This window comes from Rhinoderma darwinii, chromosome 10, assembly GCF_050947455.1.
Source record: "Rhinoderma darwinii isolate aRhiDar2 chromosome 10, aRhiDar2.hap1, whole genome shotgun sequence".
NCBI classification, from domain to species: Eukaryota; Metazoa; Chordata; class Amphibia; order Anura; family Rhinodermatidae; genus Rhinoderma; species Rhinoderma darwinii.
In genome coordinates, this window is record NC_134696.1 from 6,797,012 (window position 1) to 6,816,011 (window position 19,000).

General features: G+C 43.2%; 1 protein-coding gene across 5 annotated transcripts in view; it reads left to right on the forward strand.

Moving 5' to 3' along the window:
• Positions 1–19,000, forward strand: part of LOC142661742 (uncharacterized) — a 191,053-nt gene that overhangs the window by 124,238 nt on the left and 47,815 nt on the right. For 4 of the 5 annotated variants that reach the window (XM_075839265.1, XM_075839264.1, XM_075839262.1 and 1 more), the window contains 12 exons: positions 1,865–2,085; positions 3,225–3,371; positions 4,678–4,842; positions 7,067–7,218; positions 11,169–11,337; positions 11,418–11,526; positions 11,733–11,878; positions 13,037–13,162; positions 13,248–13,427; positions 13,822–14,046; positions 17,937–18,063; positions 18,717–18,916. In XM_075839265.1, coding sequence (XP_075695380.1) covers positions 1,865–2,085; positions 3,225–3,371; positions 4,678–4,842; positions 7,067–7,218; positions 11,169–11,337; positions 11,418–11,526; positions 11,733–11,878; positions 13,037–13,162; positions 13,248–13,427; positions 13,822–14,046; positions 17,937–18,063; positions 18,717–18,916 — 1,967 coding nt within the window. The remainder of the gene's footprint in view (positions 1–1,864; positions 2,086–3,224; positions 3,372–4,677; positions 4,843–7,066; positions 7,219–11,168; positions 11,338–11,417; positions 11,527–11,732; positions 11,879–13,036; positions 13,163–13,247; positions 13,428–13,821; positions 14,047–17,936; positions 18,064–18,716; positions 18,917–19,000) is intronic. The other variant, XM_075839263.1, reaches the window with a different exon arrangement.

Consider the following 19,000-nt stretch of genomic DNA (forward strand, 5'->3'; position numbering starts at 1 on the left):
ACGTGTGTGCGCCCGTAATTACGGGAGCGTTGCTAGGCAGTCGTCAGGGGATAGTCACTGTCCAGGGTGCTGAAAGAGTTAAACGATCGGCAGTAACTGTTTCAGCACCCTGGACAGTGACTTCCGATCACAATATAGATCAACCCCTAAAAAAAAAAAAGACGTTCATACTTACCCAGAACTCCCTGCTTCTTCCTCCAGTCCGGCCTCCCGGAATGACGTTGCAGCCCATGTGACCGCTGCAGCCAATCACAGGCTGCAGCGGTCACATGGACTGCCGCGTCATCCAGGGAGGTCGGACTGGATGTCAAGAGAGGGACGCGTCACCAAGACAATGGCCAGGGTACGTATGAATTTCTTTTACTTTTACCTCAGAAAGGGCTGCCCCTTCTCTCTATCCTGCACTGGTAGAGAGAAGGGGCTGCCGATTAGTGCTGTGCAATTTTGCAGCGAAAACGTGCCCGTAAATACGGGTGGAATACTGGTGACACCGGACCCGTATCTACGCCAGTATTTACGGGAGGACAAAAAAAAGTCTGTGTGCATGAGGCCTTACACTGATAGAAATGCAGGGAATGTCTTCCCATGTGTAATGTGCAAAGGGCCTAATCCTGCTCTATTTGGGTAGCGGTACGATCAGTGACTTCAACTTAGCTGCATTGTCTGTTGCAATCTGAATCCTGCCTCATCCGTTGCTCAGGCTGCTATTCTGTCTTTCCTCCATACTTTACACTGCAGCTCTGCTTATCTATGTTGTCTACCCTGTATAAGCAGCAGAGGGTAGAAGCAGGAAATCGCTTCAAATTTACTGAGTCAAATGAGGAGGAGGATTCTGGAGATCATTACAAGTTTATTATAAACCCTCCAGTTATTCTATATTTTGCATGCCGCGCTATAAAGCACAAGACATGACATACATTAATATCTAATGGCAGCGTAACTCGCTCTTTCAAGGTTGTAGAGATTTAATGTTTCCAAAGTTTGGAAACCAATAAATCAGCTGTAAAGTTATGTAAAGAAAGTCAAAACTGCAAAGATGTGCGGTTCATTAAACAGAATACCTTCTGTCCTTGCACTTCACTAAATATTGATAGAAAAATAAAATGTATCTTTGCTTTACGAGGCATTTCTGTCAGAGCCAAGTAGCATTTGATCTTCTACTCCATTAAATATGCAATCAATAATGGATTTACCAGCCTGCCTCATAAAGTCATTAACAAAATGCAAATCCCTGAGAAGTAGCTGATGTTTTCCATAGTTTAACATTTCTCTTTCCAATTTTTCTTTTCTCCTTTTTTTATTTGACATTAGATGTATGGGACGGTAATTAATTGCTAAGGCTCTGTTCACATCTGCGTTGGGGTCCCGTTCTGACGTTCCGTCTGAGCTTTCCGTCAGAACGGGACCCTGAACAGACACAATCTGACAAGTGTAATAATTGTATAGTAAAACATTCTAATATACTTTATGGTACCTTGCCAATTTCAAGATCTCTGTTTGCTATCAGTGAATGGGAACATTGAAAATGAGTACAGGTCTAACATTTCTGACAGCTGTAGGTTTGATGTAAGTACATCCAGTGTCTACTCCATGTTGATACATTTTACCTGCAACTCCGTTCTAGAGTATAGACCCCGCCTATCAGACGCCTAGCTGTGTGTCATAACATTCTGTGATTGTTACACCCCTTTAACTAAGGATTCCTTTCAATGACAGCAAGCAGAGATGTTTATCATTAAGTTGCAGAATGATTAAACTTTTTTTGACTAAAATCAGAAATCCATTTTAATTCACATTTCCACTTCCCCCAACGTCAGACTTTGTAAGTAGAAGTCTCTGTTCAAGGAACTTTTTGCATTTTTAGATATGTCTGCAAGGAAGGCAGCTTTGTTTCGTGCCCCTCAGATGACCTTCATGGCTATCGTTGCCCATCTGGGTTTTATTGCCCCAGTGGGACAAGCATTGAGATCCCATGTGAACCTGGATCATTCAGCCCTATGTCTGGGTCTAGTATGTGCCTGCCATGTCCTGCTGGGAGTAGCTGTCTGCACGTTTCTACAGTGGAGCCGCTGAACTGTCCCCGAGGTAAGTGTTCTTATAGATCTTATAACCTGAACACACACCATAGCTTAAAGCTCCTGAACCCCAGTGCAATATCTGTAACAGCCCCCCAAGGCCTCATACACACTATGTAGGATCTTTTTGTACACTAGGTGTTCCTTATATACTAAGACAGCTCTTATGTCTTTATTATAAGGACACTAGTCTCAATTTTCCCATCGACCTCGATATCTGTGATGACTGGACTGGTTCCTAACCAGTTTCTAAGGCTACATGCACACGTTGCGTATTTTGCTGCGGAAAATACGCACCAAACCCGCAGGTTTTCAGTGCGGCTTTTAAGTTTTGATGCGGTTCTCGACGCATTTTTATGCTGCGACTTTTGGTGTGATTTTCCACAGCACTAGGCAGATACAATTTGCAAGCGGAAACACAAGATAAATTGACATGCTGCGGATTTTAAAATTTGCAATCGCAGGTCAATTTCCGTGCGGAAAAATACTGCAGCATGTACATGAGATTTCCTGGAATCTCATTGACTATGCTGGTACTGTATTACGCTGCGGTTTTTCCGCACGCGATATGCGTCGTGTGCATTGACTCTAAGGGCTCGTCCACACGCTGCGGAATTGCCGCGTTTTTCGGATGGAAAAAACGCAGCAGAATACAGTAGCAGCAAAGTGAATGAGATTTAACAAATCTCATCCACATGCTGCGTAAAAATTCAGAGCAGAAATTGACCTGCGGTGCGTATTTTTCAGACCGCAGCATGTCCATTCCTGCTGCGGAAAGTGGCCAGAATTGCTGTGTTTTTCAGCGGAAATTTCTCCATCTCCTAACATTGAGAAAAACCCCGCAAAATACGCACCATTTTCTACAGTAAAAACCGCAGGAAATGGTGCCTTCATGCCAAAGCTAAATGTCTGCGTTTTTCAACGGAATTGCTGCAGAATTTTTCTGCAGCAATTCCGTTGTGTGTGGACGAGCCCTAACACATCTAGCTCACAAGCACTTCTCATGCTAGCAAGATCTCCTCTGTGTCCCAGCTGTATATTGACTACCCAAAGTCATTATTAACAGAATCTATCACACGTCACACAGGCATATGTTTGAGTCGTCCCTATGATAAACACACATTCAATGTTTCATCTTTTTTTTTTTAGGTCATTACTGCCCAGCCCTGACATCAGTACCAATTCCATGTCCGGCTGGCACTTTTAATCCTATAGAAGGGGCACTGACGCTTGCTTCATGTAAGAGGTGCCCAGCGGGGAGATACTGCCGTGGAGAGGCTAACTCCGAGCCTGATGGTAAAGTATTCTACTGAAATCTTTCTGTGGGGAATGCATGGGAACGAACAATATTGCTGTTCATGTTGATTTTTGGGCAGTTCCTTGGGCTGTACCGTACTCATCACTGGGACCGAATAGTCGTTGTAGATGTCTGAGCGCACAATACACCATAAGCATCTCAAATTTCGCTTATGCCATTTATAATTCCCAGGCAACTTCTTAAAGGGGTGGTCCAGGAAGTCAAAATGTATTAAAATGAAAAAAATAATAAATATATATATCTCCAGACCACTGCTGTGTTATCCCTTATATTTACAATGCATGTAAAGGTAGGTGGGGCTGCAGTCTGATTGACAGTCGATCTCTCAGGTCCTGTTATGCCACAGCCCAGTGTTGGGAGATCACACTACACAGCCTTTTGTGTAGATAAGTCTAATTCATTCATCATAGGCTGGGGTCAGTGCTGCTAATTCCAGTGGTTTTGCAAGACAAATATCTTTTCACATCATCAAGCTTTTGGCATATTGTGACCCAATGCTCATAGGTCTGTCACCTGGATTTATGCTCACAACAGTTGCCAAAATGACATAATGCCCCTGATAATCCATGACGTGATTAGTATAAATGAGGAATAATCGTAAACTTTACATTCACTGAGAAATTTACTTGACATCTTGCTAGCAGAATTTTAAAGGAACTTTCTGGGAAAAACTGATACACAGTGTAATGCCTGGTACAAGGCCTAGGGGGCAGTGCATGACACTATTTTTGGTGTTCTTTTTATTCCTTGTGTTCATTTAATGTAAAACGACATTTTAACCCTTAGTTGTCTGGTTAATTCAGTCACAAAGATAAGTGGAAAAGATTAATCCAAGCACACATCTCTTATTAAATAAGTCACCTCGGCGTGTGTGCCATTGAAATTCTGAATAGAATATTCACTGTACAAACATATCTGACTGAGCTATTGACATAAGTTGGTGTGAAGTCCCAGCGCAGGTTTACAGTAGTAGCCAGTGAGAAAACTGATCTTCAGATCTGCAGTCATTCTTCTCCAGCTATGTTGTCTGTAGATAAATCCACAACAGCTTTCGCTTATATGAATGGATTCGATTCATAATGACACGCACCATTAGGTTAACGTCTCCTTTCAGGGCTGTTGTAAGGGATTTATAGTGAAAGCTTTGCATTCATTTCAGTACACCATTGTATAGACCTGCATTATTATAGTATAACTCACTATGAACCTCTTTATCTGCTAATATCTGATTTTATACTGCGGCATTAATTCTTATATTTCAGCATTTTCCCCCTCTCTGTATAGGTCTATGTTCTCCTGGCTATTACTGTGAAGGAGAAGCTGCCGACAATATTCCTCAGAGGACTTCCCGCTTTCCACTCAATGGCCCTTGTCCCCTCGGACATTACTGCCCTGAAGGAACGCTTTTTCCTAAACCCTGCCCTGCCGGCACTTTAAAAAATACAACCGGTATGTACTCCTTCCTGGACCCTTCATTTAAGACCTTATTCACACAACAGGGTTTCCCGGCCGTTCATAAAACCGCCGTTACACGGCCGCAGTAGGAACAACAAACCCCTAATGGGGCTATTCACACGACCGATTTTTTGACGGCCCGGGACACCCGGCCGTCAAAAAATGGGACATGGCCTATTTTCGGCCGTTCGCCCGGCTCCCATAAAAGTCTATGAGGCCGGGTAATACACGGCCATCACTTGAATGTGCTCTAAGTGACGGCCGTGTCCTCCGTCGCTCGCTCTCTCCTCCTTCTCCCCACAGTGCGAAGTGCATGTGAGGAGGAGGAGGAGGAGGGTATTTTTTTGCTCCATGTAGGAGCGGAATCCCGAATCCCAGGCCACACCTTCGGCAACGCTGTGGCCGGGGATTGGGGATTCCGCTCCAGGAGTAGTCCGTGACTTCATTGTGTCCATATATGGACACAGTGACGTCATATGCACAATGACGTCACAGACTTCTGAAGCGGAATCCACGGCGATGTGGCCGGGGATTCCGCTCCAGGAGAAGTCCCTTCCTTCACTGTCCATATATGGACACCGTGAAGTCAGGGACTTCTGAAGTGGAATCCCCACAGCTGTGGCTGGGGATTCCGATCCAGGAGAAGTCCCTCACTTCACTGTCCATATATGGACAGTGAAGTGAGGGACTTCTCCTGGAGCCTTCCCCTACAGGAAAGTAGGGGGGGGTGCCATCTATGGGGGAGGGGGGTGACTATGTACAAGGGGGCTGTGTAGCACTACCTACAGGGGGGGCTGTGTAGCATTACCTACAGGGGGCTGTGTGGCATTACCTACAGGGTGCTGTGTGGCATTACCTACAGGGGGCTGTGTGGCATTACCTACAGGGGGCTGTGTGGCACTACCTACAGGGGGCTGTGTGGCACTACCTACAGGAGGGCTGTGTGGCACTACCTACAGGGGGGCTGTGTGGCACTACCTACAGGGGGGCTGTGTGGCACTACCTACAGGGGGGCTGTGTGGCACTACCTACAGGGGGGCTGTGTGGCACTACCTACAGGGGGGCTGTGTGGCACTACCTACAGGGGGGCTGTGTGGCACTACCTACAGGGGGGCTGTGTGGCACTACCTACAGGGGGTCTGTGTGGCACTACCTACAAGGGGGGCTGTGTGGCATTGCTTACAGGAGGACTGTGTGGCATTTCCTACAGGGGGCTGTGTGGCACTACCTACAAGGGGGTCTGTGTGGCACTACCTACAATGGGGTCTGTGTGGCACTACCTACAAGGGGGGTTGTTGCTTACAGGAGGGCTGTGTGGCATTACCTACAGTGGGCTGTGTGGCACTAGCTACAAGGGTGTCTGTGTGGCACTACCTACAAGGGGGTCTGTGTGGCACTACCTACAGGGGGGCTGTGGCAATATCTACAGAGGGCAGTGTGTGGCATAAAATTTACAAATGAAATTTATCCGATTTTGAAACGGTCAGGGATAAAAACGGATGCAAAACGGGTCAAAATCGGCAGTTAAAATTGGCAACACGGCGCGGAACGGAATCTGAATGGATGCAAAACGGCCGGGAAAAAAAGCCCAAAACGGCCGACACTCGGACCCTGTCGTGTGAATAAGGTCTAAAGTTTACTTCAAGTAGACTGGCTACAACTATTTTATTATACCAATCTGCAAGATCCTGTGACATCCTAGAGCTAGTGAAAATATGAGCATTCAGCTGGGGTCATTTATAAGAATTTGTAAGAAAAAAAATGATATCTTAATTTTCACATTTGGAATAAACGCTTGGATATGATAGGTTGTTACATTTCTAGAATCATTACTTTAAAGGGATTCTCTAGTTCTAAGAGTTTAATGGCCTTTCCTCATGATAGGCCATCAATGTCCGGGTCTGACTCCCGGCTACCCCGCTGATCAGCTGTTTTGAAGGGTGTTTCACAGTATTGTAACCTTTTCCCATTCACTGCAGCCCCTACATAACAGCTGATCGGCTGGAAGGTCGGGAGTTGAACCCCGACCGATGAGATATTGATGAACTATCCTGAGGATAGGTCATCAATTTCTTATGACTGGAACTCCCCTTTAAGTTTCCTTGTGTCCTGGTGATGGTTTGTCTTAAAGGTTAGGGTGGTTCTTCGCTATGCCTGGATAGACAGTTGAGGGACTGTATCCCTATGAAGAAACTAACACAATGGTACTCTCTCCCAGGTGGCTCTTCCATGGACAACTGTGTGCCATGCTATACTGGGTATTTTTGTGCCAGCGTTGGTCTGAGTTCACCCACAGGCTTGTGCTCAGCTGGATTCTTCTGCCCAGGAAATTTCACCTCTACCAGCCCTACTGCTTTCCTGTGCCCAAAGGTAATGGAAACCATTCTAAAAGTCTTATGACCTATTCAAGAACTCTTTTTACACTGCGCTTCCTGAGCTATGACAAAAAATATTTAACTGGGCCTCCACTTAAGGGTCACACGCTGCTCTTTACAATGACTTTATTATAGGATATAAATATTGGAAAGTGTATGCACTTTGGAGACCTCCCGGCATAATCGTTCAGGAGAAGCAACATCTCTCTAAGGCCCCATGCACACGACCGTGCCCGCAATCACGGCCCGCGATTGCGGGCACGGCCGGCCGCCGACTGACAGCCGCATTTTCGGGCCGTGATCACATACAAAGTATGGGAGCACGGCCCGCAAAATGCAAAAGAACGGACATGTTCCATAATTCCCGAAACATTTCCACAGCACGGACACCCATCCGTAGTGCTACGGAAAGGTGTCAGCGTTCAATGAAAGTGGAAACTGAGGTTTTTTACGGTCGTGTGCATGGGACCTTACCTATAGCTACACCACTAGTAGTGCAGAAGGCGTACAAACAATGCATAATCCTGAAGGCCTGCTCATACATGCATGGCATATCAGTGTCTGGTTGGTGGGGGTCTAACTACTCCCATTTGGCTTCAAACAGCAAATACTATGTCGGCCTATTGATTATAAAGAGGTCAACCCGGTGTCTCCTGAGTTTCAGGTTGCAGCCTCTTCCTTTTTGCCATCTGTGAAATTATTTAGACATTTATGAAAGATCCTATTGATATGCCATAAAATATGTGATGGGAAAACCCCTCTAATGTGTCTATAGTGTCGATTTTGGCTGATGCAGCGAGCGCCGATCATCGAGACAGCTTGTTGATCGGCGCTCGTTTGCTCCTGTCACACGGAGCTATGGATGGGGATGAGCAGTCGTTACTCGGATCGATCGTCCCCATACATTATTATCATGTCGGTAGCGCGTCTCCCTGTTTACACACCAAGATGTGCTGCCGATAAAGATATTAGTTTACTTTTTTAAAACGATACGATCAGTTCATCTGGGCAATTATCTGCAACGAGCTTTCTATGAACGCTTGTCTGCCCGATAATCGCCCAGTGTAAAACCCTCTTTATTCTATAGGACAGGACGTACTCTTCTTTTAATCCCCGGTTGCTGACTATGTACTTCTCCCCTACATGACCTATTATTTGCAGTACATTGTGGTTATTACTAGTATGTATTTGTTCTCATTTATATACCTCTGTCCTATCTATAATTGCAGAGTTTATATTTATCCAAGTCCCTCCCTGACACACAAGAAAATAAAGTTGTGTTTTGGAAGCCTCCCTCCCTCCCACAACACAATATGGAATAGTACGGAGTTGCTCAACCATTTGTGTATTTAAAGGATATTCCGATTGTAGCAAATAAAGGTTACTCTTTGTATAAAGAAATGCTGTACAGTTTTGTAATATACGTTTTGTATCAATGCCTCATTTGTTTTTTCTTTTTTAAAGATATTTCCTTGCTGTCATTTAATAGGAAACTATTACTATTAACTTCCAGGGGATAAAGTTCTGCCCTGGTCGTGTGATGGACACCCAGGTGCATGGCTCGTTACAGTGTGTGTATTAGAGCTGTGTGTACATTACATGACCGTGGACAGAATTTTATAACCTGGTAAACAATGTGAGTTCATATTGAATGACTGCAAGCAGAGATCTTGAGATCTTGTAGCATAGATAGAAACTAGGAATAACTCCAATATCTGTTACCGGAAGCTCAAGTCATCAGTCCCAGTTCTGTGTAGACGTGACACGCAGGTCTGAGGTCTGCAGCCGCCTCTGCTCAGGTTCCTGTAAAGTATTATTTATGTTATTATTTGCCCTGCGTTTATCCAGTCGATCACCAAAGGAACACAAACCGGTGACACAATGACTTTCTGACACGAACTGAGAACGCTCGGTCTCTTTGATTTTCAGATGAAGTCACAAAATAAATTTTTACAAACCACTCCAAACATCAGATGATGTTAAAAAAATGAATATTTAAAATACAAAGTGTTAATGTTATTTATATGGAATTAATCAAATATTTATCAAAGATTCTGCGTGGAATCCTCTTCAGTTACATTGTCTTTTCACTTATCCATAGATTAGCCAATATATGCAGGGAAGACACATGTACTGTAGGTTCACAGGGGTGACAACATTTGCACTGTCTACTAGTTGGATATACTGTAATTGGGGCACATTCATTCTTGTTTTTTTACAGCCGATCCAAATTTGCTGCTCTCTGTTTTCTGCTATTTTAGAAGGGGAGGGAGTGACTATAATGTAATCTAATGGAATGATTGACATAAAAATTAAATAAGTGCATCTTCAAGTACATCCCCGGAGTGTTGAACCGTTCTTTGCTTTCTGGAAATGTTCCCTACTTGTCACTTTGCGTATCCGGGATCATATCAGGAGCCACTTTTTTGTATTTGCACTGCACGCGAGTTATTATGAGTCCCCAGGAGTGCTAGATTATTATTTTACCTCCACACGTTGCGTATTCTGCGGCAGAATGTGCTTACGTTATATGTGGATTTTCCCCCTTTTACATTAAAAAGGGTCAAATCAGCTGTGAAAATCCGAATGGGAATGAACAACATTCCCGGGCTTTTTTATGGGTTTTTGTAGATTATAGGATCATTGTAGTGCAATTATAACCAAAATGATAAAAGTACTTTGTGTGTATTATAATAAAGCATTGGACTTGTGTTTGCATTTTCATTGAGATAACTTGGTTAGGCCTCACGCACATGAACGTAAAAACGCCCATAATCACGGGCCGTAATTACGGGCCCATAGACTTCTATTGGTGACGGGTGCCTTCCTGTTTGCTTACGGGAAGGTGCCCGTGCCGTTGAAAAATATGGAACATGTCCTATTTCAGGCCGTAATTGCGGCATGGGCAGGCCCATAGAAGTCTATGGGGCTCCCATAATTACGGGTGGCTACGTGTGTGCACCTGTAATTACGGGAGCATTGCTAGGCAATGTCAGGAGATAGTCACTGTCCAGGATGCTGAAAGAGTTAACTGATCGGCAGTAATTCTTTCTTTCGGGACAGTGACTACCGCTGGAGTTAACAGTATTAAAAGTTAACTTACCTGCTTCTTCCTCCAATACGGCCTCCCGGGATGACGTTTCATCCCATGTGACCGCTGCAGCCAATCACAGGCCAATCACAGGCTGCAGCGGTCACATGGACTGCCGCGTCATCCAGGGAGGTCGGACTGGATGTCGAAAGAGGGACGCGTCACCAAGGCAACGGCCGGGGTATGTATGTACTTCTTTTACTTTACTTATTTTACTTACTATCGCTGCGGAAACTCTGCCCGAAAGGGCTGCCCCTTCTCTCTATTCAAAACTGATAGAGAGAAGGGGCTGCCGATTAGTGCAGAGAAAACGGGTCCGTAAATACGGGTGAAATACTGGTGACACCGGACCCGTATTTACGGGCACGGGTCCGTAAATACTGGGGGAATACGGGTCGAATACATGTGACCAAGGACCCGTATTTACGCCAGTATCTACGGGAGGACAAAAATAAGTTCGTGTGCATGAGGCCTGTTGTGTCTTATTACGTTGTATAAGAAGTATCTGAGAGAACTAAAGAAAATGCATCTCCGACTAATAATCAACTATGAAAAAGATATGACCTGCTCACACAGCTGAGATTTTGTTACAAAGTATAGTAGGTAAGAACTAAAAAGTTGGAGTTCAGGACAGGAAACATACTTGTGCTGTTCCTGTATTTATCTGACATAATATTTGCTTTCTAACAAACTGGCTACGTCAAGAGTTTTTTTTTTAATTTTGTGGATATAAATAATCGACTGCAAGCAGAGTTATTGAAAATGGTGAGAGATTGTAGCACAGATTAGAAAATTGCTAATTTTTTTATTTACATGAATTTGGACAAATATTTTTGTCTTGTCATTTTGTTCAGGGTCATTTCTGTACTGCTGGATCTTCACATCCCCTACCCTGCCCTACTGGACTGTACCAGCCAAATACCGGGTCTCATTCCTGCATCCCTTGCCAGCCAGGTTTCTACTGCCAGGAGGCAGTGGCTGGTCACCCACACCCGTGCCCACCACATTCTTATTGTACTGCAGGTATGTATTGTCCCATTGGTCTTGTCTGCAGCCATATATATTGGACATGTTACCCGCTTAACTAACATTACATTTATCAGGGACACTTTTTCCTTTACCTTGTCCTAATGGGACCTATACGTCACTGGAAACGAGTGGTCTGAGAGAGAAGGGTGAATGTCTACCTTGCCCCCCAGGACATTACTGCAGGTAAGAGCCATATAATGGACATGTAATGCACATTCCTTCTTTGATAGGCAAGAGATTTGTTACAGAAATGTCTGAAATTGTTCCATTCAACTGAATTGGGTTTGCAGAAATCAATGCACAAGGACCAGATTTTACATTTCAGAAATTTCTGCAACAAATTTGCTGCATGTGAACATTCCCTTACTTTTGATGCACTTTCTGCACAGGGGAGGTAAGCTGCAGGGGCCTTGTGCAGCTGGTCACTTCTGCCTATCCGGCAGTACAGAATACACACCTTATGTCCAGAACTTCAGCCGAAGCTCACCGACTGAATGTAACTGGGGACAGATGTGTGCTGGAATCTGCCCGCCAGGTGAGTAATGCACAATAGAAATATGTACAATCACTTTCAATTAAAATTAGCATAGCCGATTAATACAATGGGACTCCGAACCCAGAAATTTGTGAGAAAATTTGAAACCGTCTTGAAATTCTGCACAGAAAACAGAAGTGTCGGTCTTGACCTAATCTCCTCCATCTTGGCTATGATAGATCGGTCTAACCAGATCTCTAAATGAGGAAATATTTCTTCTGCAGCAGGCTTCCTCCCAGGGAGATATTGGTCTGATCTGAGGCCTATGACCAGGATCTAGTAGACGCGGGTATTATGGCAGCTTTTAGTATTTTATTATTTACATTTGTAGTATCTTTAACTTGTCGGTACATCATAGAACTGTTTCAAGGCTTCATTATTTATACTATTTTTATTGAGAGTTTTTGGACAGTAGTTTTGACCTACTCAGATCATCGGATCATCCTTATCATATAAAAGCCAACACGAGGCTGTAGAATAAACTGTTAATTGGTGAAAGCATCGGGTCTAATTGACCTGCAGCCCTCACTAAGTGTATTGTTCATCACAATAAGTACTCAACACAAGTCCTAGCAGCAGAAACTATTCATGAATATTTTATTCCTATGTCTCGGATGAAAGGCTCATCGTCTGCTGCTCATACACAGGCTTTTAAAGCAGAAACGTACAATTACCTGTGGCACATAATGAGTTAATACGAGTTGTCCTCATACTCACGGTACAAGGCTGTATGGAAACCTATATGATTTACATCTGCTCTTATTTGCCTAGAAATCAAGCCAGTTGTCTCAGATACTAATATCTCTGACAATAAACCGTAATGCAATGCAGCAATATAATATATGTCTTCTGTAGTGCTCACAAATCTACAAGTTCTTATCAGTGGCATTAAAAAGGTTTTCCGGTTTTAGAAATAAAGTTGAATTATTGTATAAAGAAAAGTTCTGCAACTTTATACTTATAACAATATACTTTTGTGTTTCCATTCTGCACCGTTTTCCAGATCTGTGTTGTGGACAGACTCGATTCCAACCGTTCTTCCAGATTCTAGATTCCAATTCTTTGAGTTTTTTGGGCTGATTACAGTAAAATTGGTAGGATTTAACAACCCCTCATGCCAACATCTTATATTTTGTTCCTCATGATTCCCTTTTCCAGGTTTTTATTGCCAGGAAGGCACTGTGTTGCCCAACCCATGCCCTGCTAACACAGTGAGAAGCTCTCCGGGAGGCAGGCACAGAGAGGATTGTGCGTCCTGCCCTCAAGGATACTGGTGTAAAGAAGGTGCCGTGCGGATTCATCTTATATTTTTCTTCAGAAATCTGATGCATTGATAACCATTCACAGCTACTGATTTGTTTCCATGTAGGAAACCCGGCACCTGTACTGTGCCCAGCTGGATATTACTGCAGTGGAAGAAATCGGACCAATTCTAACCACACGGCAGAACCTCAGGAGTGCCCTGTACACACTTACCGGGCCCTTGCAGGGGCTGAGAGAGCTGGTGACTGCCTGCCCTGCCCGCCTGGCTATTTCTGCAAATTATCAGGTTGGAAACTATATAGACACTGATACTGAGAACACCAGGCACTAGCTAGTAAATGGACAACAGTGTAATTCTTGCCCTTCCGTTCAGGGATATAACCAATGTTTTGGTGGCAAAAAAATGGCCACCTTCCCTGGATATTAATTAAATTCCATATATTGTGACCAGAAGGTGCACGGCAAACATGAAAGTAATGAAAGAAGAAAACCCACTTTACTATTTGATGCTCAAACATAACACAACTTATAGTATGGAAAATGCAGTAAATTATAACGTAACTTCCTGTGGCAAAAATAGAATTTGCGGGTGCCATGCATGAGGATTAATGTATTGCTCGCTTATGTTCGGCTTACATGTCCTTGTCATTTGCTATTGCTGAATGCATTCTCTGTTTCAGGTACTGTTATGTATGAGGACTATCCATGCCCCCCAGGGTACTGGTGCTCAGGTATGAGTAACCCATTGGCCTGTCCTGCTGGCACTTTAAGGACTGAACCAGGTGCTGCATCCGTTCAGGACTGTAAGTCTTGCCCCGGGGGATATTATTGCCCCAACCCAGCTGTGACACTGAAAGTCAACATTATAGGTATCCCCTGCAGGCCTGGCTATGAGTGCCCACCTGGTAGGTAACCGTATGTTTTATGACATTTCTGAAGTTCATGTATTGCATTTGGCACAAACAATCAATTAGTGATGTTCTTAGGTGCTTTAGTGACTATATTTTACTGCTTTTTGTTTCTTTATAATATCATTTTTTATTGTTGTTAATTTATATAACTAAATATTTCATACTACGTAACAAGAAAATATTCAGAGTTAACATTATATTAAACAAAGTATTATGTAGTACAAACCCTATCCCAAAAGTCAACAGTCTCCCCCTAAAACCCGGAAAATATCGCGTGGGGAGGGGATAGAAAAAAAATAATATATATATATATATAAAATAAAAAAATAATAACATTACTCCTCAAACAACTACTAGCACATTTTAAACCGTATTTCAGTCCTATTTACTAGTCTATTAAAGGATTATTTGGCTGTGCGTCCCACCCCTCTTGGCAAATGCCTTATTTGGCAACTTAGCAATTACTCAAAACTTCCCCATTAGTGTTGGTTGTGGGGGCCCGAGTTGTGCAAACCAGACAAACTCTTTATTTTTTTAGGTTTTCATTGAAAATTTTACATTTAAGTGTTTACATTACCAAGACGAACAGAACCAACCCTCCCCCCCCCCCCCCCGCCCACTGTCCAAAGGAACCAACCAAAATGACAAGGTGACAATCATAAAGTCCACTGCCGTAAAAGATTAGTGGAAATCGCTTTTACCCTCGGGGTTACAAAAGCATAACATAGGTCATGTCCAGAAATGTTTGTATGAATGTGAATTGTCTGCACGGGCTAGTCTTGGTTCAGCCTCAACGCTATGTACACGTTTGAAAGGGATTTTTTTCTTTTTCAATAAACAGGTCAGTCAGTGTGATTGTTGCCATTTTCTAAATAGTTTTTATTCAAAATTAGTTTTACTTTTTGAGATACAGCTGCTCTGTATCCTGTATTAAGAGCAGCTGTATCTTTCGCCAACACCTGGATCCATCAGTCCCGCGGACCTGACGCGTCCAGTTTCAGCGGATCCTGCGTGTCCCTGACAGGCTGGATCCACCAGTAATCTGTCACATGTAAGTTATGAACTTAGATGTGATAGATGACAGGTGGATCTGACACGCAGGACCCCGCGGTCCTGACTGGAGAAGGATTTAGCGGACTATACAGCTGCTCTGGATACAGGATACAGAGCAGCTGTATCTCAAAAAGCAAAACTAATTTTTAATAAAAACTATTTATAAAGTTGCAACAAACACCCTGACTGACCAGTTTATTAAAAATAAAAAATAAATCCCTTCTAAAGGTTTTCATAGCCTTTAAGGAATTAACAGCTCATCAAGCATGACAGCACATATTGCATAGGACAAGTTTTATAGCAGTGTCACAGAGGTGTATGTATATAGACAACCGCTTTAATGTTGTTATCACTGGTTGTTCCCGCACAGGTATGTAAGTGTTGGGAAACCTTCATTATGTGATAATAGGAGAGATCTGAGGCAGCTGCGGAATGTGCTTTTAAAGTAATAGATGAATAACCGGGCCCAGTCTGCCAACCCTCCGCTGCTTGTATCTATGCCCTATGTTGTCTAGCCACGTATCCAGACTGTCAAAAGCCTCATTGTGCATTAGTTTTTACTCCGCAGGACCGATTCTATATCTCTTCCATCAATAATTTGGTTCTTTAATGTAATGGCTCATTTTGTTCAAGTAAAATAAGAGTGAAAAAGGTGAGACTGAAGAGTAAAAAATCTCACTTGAAAGAGTCCTCAATGAAGAAGTAAAGCTTTCAGGGATCTCCGGTATGACATGAACTTTCATTTTTGCTTTTGCAAAGACATTGACATCTTCTTGCTTTTAAACGCCCTTGACGTGCAAATCCCCCAAAAGTCTGCAAGCTTTACTATTATGGAAATTTTCTGGACTAGAGGCATGCACAGAGCTCTATGACAAAACTATACTTAAACGGTAATGACTTAGGGCTAATGCACACGACCGCCTGCCGCCCGAGTCCCGTCCGTGATCCATGGAAAGATAGTACATGTCCTCTTTCTTTGGATCGGAGACGGACCCGATTCACCCTCTTAAGTGAATGGGTTCGTGACAACTATTGGGTGCCACTCGGATGCCTTGAAAACGGCCCAAGTGGCACTCGGCCGTGTGCAACTGGGCTGAAAGCTGCCGTTAGAGAATGGAATTAATCTTGCTTACATTTAGAGTCTTAGCCTAGTCCTACTTTGACACAGCTGCAATTTGCTTCAATGTTTTTGAGTAAATAAGAGCTGTCGGCTTGAAGTCCACGTCTACCAAACTATTTGTGCTGCTGCTGTGTTAAATGCACAGAAGATTGCCTCTGCTGAACATTGTAGCAAACCATCAGCTGTGTGAGCAGGAATAGATGAAGACATGTTTACACCCTCTGAATGTAAATCTGAACTCACGAACATTAAACAGAGATTTTGAAAATGGTAAAGAAATAAAGGGGTATTGACAGGATTTGCCATAAATGTCTAATAGATGCTTTTCCACCACTGGACCCGCACCTATGTCGAGACCAGGGGTCCACACACCACTGTTTCGCCTGCTCGGTTGAATCTGTAACTCCCATAGGATTGAATGGACAGAGCCGTGCACAGTTCATTCTTTGACGGTATGGCTACCTCACAGGCGGGTCGGGGGTCCCTTGTTCTCAACATAGGTGCGAGTCACAGAGCTGGGGCCCGCATCTGTCAGACATTTATGTCATAGTTGGAAATTCCCCTTTAAAGTACAAAGTATATTAAAAAGTTGCAAAACTTTACATTATATAATAAATACATTTGATTTACATGAGATTGAGCAATTCTTGAATTCTCCAACAACACCACCCAGAAAGCCTTTTTCATCATCCGATGATTCTGCCATGTTTTGCTTTTCCATACGGACCCTGTAAAGTCCAGACCACTAAGTGACTCCATATTAAATATGTGTTTGAGACTGTCCATGAACTAAAATTGAAGGTGATCTGAGGATAAAGCTATTATAGGAATAAGAGGCTTGTATAATTTTCGGTGGAGACACTTTCAGATTATACAAGCTAATTAGTATATCCAAGGCTCTTATCTGCAGATTATACATATCATTGAGGTAATGACACAATCCTGAGGCTCCTTCTCAGAACACGGAAAGATTAGATCAGGATTTACAGTATTTTCCTGTGATTTGTTTCACTGTTCGTGCATGGATTCAATTCTTCATTTCACTGGTGCAATTATCATTTGTATATATTGCTGCACGTGCATTGTTTTATAACGCGGTAACAGCTGGTTTAATACAGGAGAGAAGGTTGTATTAATAACAAGTAGAATTGCCATTCAGTGATCTTGGAAAGATGTGTTCCTCTGTGTGAGCTGTAATAGTGGGACCATCTAGTACTTCAAACCACACAGGAGATTTATTAAAGAGGACCTGGCAACTCTCCTGTCATGTATTTTTCAGTAAATTCTTGTATTTCCCATAATATAACAATTAAGGAGCCTCTTTTCTTAGAACTTCGTTGTGCAGCTTACTCTGTTATTCCTCCTGGAAATGTTTGAATATATTGACAACTAGGGGTTACCATAACCGTTGTCAATAGTGAATGTTCATACACTGTCATCGATGATTGGACATCGTCAGACTGTGTAGGGACATGCACTGTTGACATCGGTTGTGGTAACCCCCAGTTGTTAATTTATTCATAGATTTCCGGGAGGAATAACCAAGGAACAGCACTTTGCAGAGTTCTAAGAAAAGATGCTGCAGAATTGTTATTTCATTGGAAACACAAGTATTTACTAAACACATGTCAGAAGGGCTCACTGATCCTCTTTAAAACATGTCACCTTGAAACTTTAAGGCATCAGAAAGTAACTTTTTTTTTTTTACCAGGTTCTATCGGCGAATCTTTTTGCAGAGCAGGATCGTACTGCACGTCACGCACAGGAATCCCCCAACTTTGTCCTGGTGGCTACTTCTGTCCTGAGGGATCTACTACCTATAACACCAGTGCACATCTGTAAGTATGCACATATATTTTTTCAGTATATCCAGTATCAATGAAGCATCCGTTTTATAGTTCTAATGCTCTATGAATGTTTGGTTTGGCTTTTGACATATGTACAGGAGTAGAATTCTCAGTCCTTGCCATGTAAGTATGCCAGCTGTGTGCACTGGATGCATCTACCCAAAATTACAACAGAATTCTTTCTTTTCCTGGGTGGTATGGTAGAATGTATTGCATGTATTGCCATGCATTACACGGATTGGACATGCTCTTGTAATGGCATATGGCGTTAATTGAGCAGTCCTGTGATTGGAGCTTCCCTCTATCAATCAGAGTGGGGTGTTACCAGAGTGAACGTCTCTCTCGTCCTGGAGGACAAACACATCCTTGCATTACATGGACAGCTCATTGTTTTTAATGGGCACCATGTAGTGCTACAGGGAAAATGATCGGTCTATGGGAGTTTCAGCCCATCAATGGCGGACCCATCAGAAGGACACCACACAATCGTCTAGTCACAAGGAATGAGACTACAGGATGTGGGTTATCCAAACTGTGCAAGCCAACAAAATATGTCGTTTTTCCATTATTTGCAAAGCACCAACATATTCATCACTCCAACTAACCACTTACCAGCCTTTGTGGGGGTCATTCTTGCCTTTCAGCTGCACGTTTCCTTATTACTGCCCCCCTGGAAGTGCACGCCGGATGTCCTGTCCAGGAGGGAGCACAGCACTTCATGGGATCACACTACGGGATTCAGAAGAGACATCATGTAGGAAATGTGGACCAGGGACTTATCGCAGCGCCAGTGTCACAGATGTCATATGCCAGCCATGTCCAGCAGGATACAGCTGTCCGCAAGGTAATTTATACAAGCAAAGACCAGCAGCTGTTCCTACTACCATGGTAGATCACATAGCTGTTCCCACTACCATGGTAGATCACA